At 35.4% G+C, this 5985-nt stretch overlaps 1 protein-coding gene across 1 annotated transcript; it reads left to right on the plus strand.

The window, feature by feature from the left end:
- Window positions 1-4826: 4826 nt before the first annotated feature.
- LOC130455182 (olfactory receptor 508-like) lies at window positions 4827-5756 on the plus strand. Its single transcript, XM_056803705.1, has one exon. The coding sequence runs from the start codon at window positions 4992-4994 to the stop codon at window positions 5754-5756; it is 765 nt and encodes a 254-aa protein (XP_056659683.1). The 5' UTR covers window positions 4827-4991.
- The last annotated feature ends 229 nt before the right edge of the window (window positions 5757-5985 follow it).

Here is a 5985-nt window from a genome sequence, read left to right on the forward strand (position 1 = left end):
TTGGATTTGAGCAAGTCATTAAATGACGTTCTAACATAAGATATGGAACATCACTCAACTGAATGTGAGTAAAAGCCCATGGGGAGGTTGAGCCGCAAGAATCAACCTTATTTCCTCTGAAAATGTGCATGTGGTATTCCCATCTCATAGACCTTCCAAACCTTTTTATTTCCCTAGTGTTCTTCCTGAGTTCCTATCTATGGGTTTCAATATTCCAATAACGCATAACTTGCCTGGCTGAAAAGTCCCCAATCATTGGGTCCACTATATTGATCTCTTCATTAATTTGACCCTCCCTTCATTAATTCATTCAAAGGAAATTCCATTTAATGTACTAAAGCAACATACAAATATTACAATAATGTTACAAAACAGTTGATTGTGCAAGTTCCAATTTATCTTACTGTCCCTGTGACAAGATAGACTAATATACCTCAAGATCATTGAAAAGGGGTTCTTTATATCTTCTTTCCTTCAAAGGCAGAAGGGACAAGACTAAATCATTTTGACAAGTTCCAGAATCTCTTTTCCTCTCACATAGCCAGGGATTGAATGATTCTTATCTCTATGCCCTCAGAAGACTCACAGAATGTGTCAGTTGTCTGTCACCTATCATAACTTCTCTTATATGACCAGAGAATTTCATCAGGATCCTTGAAAAGATTGTCAGTGCTGCTTTTCCACATGGCTAATTTCTCCTGACAACCATTATTCTAGGATGCATAGTTCCACTAAGCTGAGGTACATAGACTTTCAGTCTCATTTGATTACATATGTAATATTATGGGCTGACCAAAATGAATCTGGTGAGATGATGAAGACACTCTTTATACCTAGTGAATATTGTTCCAACCACAACTGCCATGTGTTGATGCCAGGATGATTTTCAAGGGCTTCTATGACACATCATTCTAGATTGAATGTGTTTCTATTCAATTTTGTTCTTTAATTTTTAAAAGTCCTGGATAAACCTAGACAAAAAAAATTAACGAAGGCCCATGAGAATCTTGATAACTTCTCAAACAACTGTATGTTTTAATTGTCTTAATCACAGTGGATTTCAAATGGCATTTTAATGATGCAGCCTACATTTGCTATTAAAGTGCTCAAGGAATTATATCCCAAATGATAAAAGACCCAACATATATATGTTGATGCCATGGGAGGATACTAACTTTGAGTTAAAAATAGATATCACTGCTGTTCTTTGTTTTGCTATAAAAATACTTGGATCTGATTTTTGATTTGTAGCTCATGTCAGGGAGGTCTGGGCCTTATACAGTGCTGGAATTTATATTGATTTAAGGTGTGCATTAATACATTTCTCTCTAACTGTCTCTTACTCTCTCCCTTTGTTTCAGTGAGTGAGATTCATTCCTGATTTTGGCCTTCATGTTTCTGGTCCCCTGTAGTGTAATAAAAAGTCAAAGATTTGGAAGTGAAGTATATGCACAGAATATTATTTCACCTCTATGTAAGAAAATTTTGGTGGACCACAGGTCATATTATACATCTGGAAACACCACTACAAACAGTAAGTACTTGATGGAATATGGTTAGGTAAGGAAGGATACTTACATAAAAATGTCTTTGTATACATAGGTTATTTGTTTCCTGTGTTTTGCCCCAGTTCTGTAACTGTGGCCTTGGAGGAGGAATTTCACATATTTATGTGCTATTTGGTGTAGTGGAAAGAGAATTGAAATGGAAGTCAGGAGAGCTGGATTTGAATTCCATGTCTGAATTTTACTTTCTGTGACAATGATCATGGGCAAGTGACAGAATCTCTGTGTTCCTCAGTTATGTCATTTGTAAAATAAAAATTACTATTTTCTTGTAAAAGTTTAGAGGAAAGCAATTTATGAAATTTACATTTTTGTACTGAGTAATTAACAGTCCTGTTGTGTGATTATAATAAATGTGCTACCAATGTAAATGAGACAAAGTTTTCAAAAGTCTTTTGTTGCCTTGAATTCAATTAGTTTTTAAGTACTCATTATGCACAGGGCCCTAATGTAGGCACTGGAGATGCAAAAAATAAAATGCAAAACAGTCTTTAACCTTAGGATGCTTACATTCCATTGGTGAGAAAGAGATAAAATATTTACACATATAAGCAAATACAAGATATGTTGAGGAGGGACAGAGTTTCAGAAACTAGATTCTGTATAAGTAGTGATTGACAAGATGAAACACAAAGAAAGTTTGAGTTTCCAAGAAGCAGAGATAAGGTACTTCATTTTGAACATACAGGAGGGTCTGTAACAGAGATTCAGGTAGAATTCTGAGTCTAAGGAAGAGTCAGTAGGCCAATTTGGTTGAAATATACAGTATATGCTTAAGCATGAAGTGAAATAAATCGGAAAGGGAGGCCAGATTCAGACTGTGCAAAACTCGAAATATCAAGCTGAAGAATTGTTTTTGTTCTCAAGGCATCTATTCAAGGTTTGTGTAAACAAATGACATGATCCCCCATTGAGTTTAGGAAGAATATTTTTGTAAGGTTTTGAAGAATATTTTTGAGGATGATGAGAGTAAACATCTAATTAAGAGACTTTTGTAATAGTCCAAACGAAAGGAGATGGAAACTGGAGTTAGGGTGATGACTGTATGAGTAGACAAAAAAGAAGATGAGATATATATTGTGGAAATCAAATGTGAAGACTTGCCAGTTGACTGGTTGAGAAAGGGAATATGGAAAGAACAGCTGAGATTAATTCTAGGATTAAAAACCAAGGAAATTAGAAAGGTGGTGTGATGCTGAAAAAAAATGAACTATGTAGATACATGGCTTTAGGTAGAAGACTGGGCATGATATAACTTCTCTGTTGGACTCCAGGTTGAAATGATTTTTGAATACAAGGACAAATGCCCAAGAATTGGTGATGTGTGGACTGGAGTTGAGACATGATATATAGACTTTAAATTCATCTGGAAGGAGTTGTTAATGACAGAAGAAGCTAATAGACTGATTGAGAAGCTATAGAAAGAAAGGAGAAGGCCTAGGACAGAGCCTGGGGCACATACATGATAAAGAGACTGCACTGCAGCCAAGACCTGGAAAAGGAAGCTGAGAAGGAAAGGTTAGATAGGAATTTTTCAATGGGGAAAACATAGGGTTAGAAAAGGAGAGATGGGATCAATAAAAGAAGAAGGGTTTGGAACTAGCCAAAAGGATAGATATGTTTTCAGAAAATGGAGTAGAAACAATAGAGGTTGATTTTGAGGAATTTGCAATTGTAGAAGAGAAAAGAAAAGGAGTTCATGGGGACAGCCTCTCTTTGGTCAGAAAAGTATGATGCAAGGTCCTCAGGTCAGAGGGAAGAAGAGTAAAGGAGGAGTTGTAAAATTCATCCTGCCTTTCACATTTTTTTTCATCAAGGGCTTCTTTTTCCTTGTGGTCACAAAGAATGTGTTGGATCATAGACCCATAAGTGAATGTTATAGTCATGAATTACTATTTGCTGAATCTTAATATTTTATATCTTATTTTATGAGATTTAGAAGAGAACAACAATGAGATTAGGGAGGAGAGTAATTAGAATATTCCAGGAAAAAGAAACCCAATAGTTAAGGACATTTCTTTTAACTTAAGCATTAACAAATACAAACTTTTAAACACAGTTTGTTCTTTAAAAGGAATATGATATATATGTATATATATATATACACACATGCAAAGTTGAGTTTTTCTTTTTCTTTTGTAAATTTTCAAACATTTTTTGTTATTCCTTCCCTCCACTCCTGTCTATAACTCCTCACTTAGCTACTTTTCCCCACGCCTAGTGGCAGCTCTCCCTTACAAGAGATATGTATAATCAAGAAATACCAATCAATAGATAAACCATGTATGAGATTGCATGTCTTATTCTCTACCTTCTCTAAGCCTTCTAAGAAGGAAGAGGTAAATATTTTTTCAAGTCCTTTCAAGACACAATTTGTCACCACTTTGGTCTCAGTTCTGATGACTTTCAAAGTTGTTTACCCTCTCATGATTCTTGTGATCATCATATATATTCTTCTGCTTTATCAGCTAATAAACTGTTTCCATGTTACTACTTCAAGGAATACATGTTCATTACTTCTTATGGCATAATAAATTGCCACTACGTTCCTGTACGACAGTTCACTGAACTATTCTCCAACTGAAGGGAGAAACATGTAAATGGAATATGGTTACTACAGGTTGAGAAAGTGAAATAAAGCCTTACTATGCTTAGAAATAATCATTTCCAAAGCTCTTTGCAATAAGGTCAAGTTTAGGAATAAAGGAAGAGAAAGAGATATAGAATCCAGATTCCTCATTTCTCCTCATTTGTGATTTCAGAGCAGAAGGGTCATTTTGGAATCCAGAACTTTCTACATAATTAAGGAGTATGAGATGGATAACATTTTTAATTGTGAAAGTTGATCTTCTGAGACATCTAGAACACAAAACAGGCTCTATTTTGTTGGAATCAATTAAGCAAAGCATTTACTTAGCAAAATAGCAAGTACACATTTGTATAGAGTTTGCATATATTTAAGGGAATAAACTGTCCTCTCCTTACTTTTCCACTCTGTCAAAATGGAAAAATTAGCAAATGATACAGGATTGTTGGTCCATGGAGAAAACTACATTCATCTCTACTTTGTTTTTTTAAGCACCCTGCCATGGAGTATAGGAATATAATATGTAATTAAGTTAATAGAATGGGCTTGTAGGAGGTGCTCAGTGAATGTGTCCTATATACTTCAATCGACAAAACCAAATCTTAGTTCTATGATCGATTTTAATTTCATTTTCTTCTGTCTAATAGGCACACTTTCCAGGACAGATGTTTGGCAATAACTGCACTGCTGTGACTGAATTCATTATTTTAGGGTTGACAGATGATCCAAGTCTTCGTATCATCCTCTTTGTGATATTTCTAGGTGTCTATATTGTCACAGTAGTTGGAAACCTTAGCATAATCATATTGATCAGAAAGAGCTCCCAGCTTCAAACTCCAATGTACCTTTTCCTCAGTCACTTGGCATTTCTGGACCTTGGATTTTCCTCATTTGTCACACCTCTCATGCTTACGAGCTATGTGAGGGAAATAACCTTAATCTCTTTTGGAGGCTGTTTGACCCAATTTTGTTTTACATCTACTTTTGGAAGTACTGAATGCTGCTTGCTGGCTGTCATGGCTTATGATAGGTATGTGGCCATTTGTAGCCCCTTACTCTACTCCACCAACATGTCTACTAGGGTCTGTACTCTGTTACTTACCACATCCTACCTGAGTGGTTTTATAAATGCTTGGACTTTTACTGGTTGCTTATTGAATCGATCCTTCTGTGGACCCAATAAGATTAGTCACTTTTTTTGTGATTATTCACCACTTTTGAAGCTTTCCTACTACCAAGATGATCTTGCTGAAGTTCTTCCTGCTGTCTCTGCTGGATTAGTACTTATGATAACAGCGTTCATTATAATAATCTCCTATGTGTATATCGTTTTCTCTGTCCTTAAGATAAGCTCTTCTAAGGGAAAATCCAAAGCTTTCTCAACTTGTACCTCTCACCTCACAGCAGTCACTCTGTACTATGGGACCATTACTTTCATGTATGCAATGCCTAAATCCACCTATTCAACAGAGCAGAACAAAATAGTGTCTCTTTTCTATAGTATGATGATTCCCATGTTGAATCCCATCATTTACAGTCTAAGGAACAATGAAGTAAAAGGTGCCTTGAGAAAACTGATGCTTAGGAGACACTTTTTTTCATGAATTCAATTAAATGCATTATTTTAAAAAACATTTCTTATTTATTTTAAATATTCTTTTCTTTTTAAGTTTTGAGTTCCAATTTCTCCCCCTTCCTACCATCTACTTCCACACTCATTGAGAAGGCAAGCAATATATCAATTATGCTTTTGATATCATGCAAAAAGGATTTCTATATTAGCCATTTTATAAAAAGCAAAAAGTGACACCTCACACCCTACACCAAGATAAA

Source organism: Monodelphis domestica, chromosome 6 (genome assembly GCF_027887165.1).
Source record: "Monodelphis domestica isolate mMonDom1 chromosome 6, mMonDom1.pri, whole genome shotgun sequence".
Taxonomy (NCBI): Eukaryota; Metazoa; Chordata; class Mammalia; order Didelphimorphia; family Didelphidae; genus Monodelphis; species Monodelphis domestica.

Bases quoted from the DNA above. Each gene is read 5' to 3' on its own strand.
- LOC130455182 (XM_056803705.1), top strand. From the start codon at position 4,992: ATGTACCTTTTCCTCAGTCACTTGGCATTTCTGGACCTTGGATTTTCC.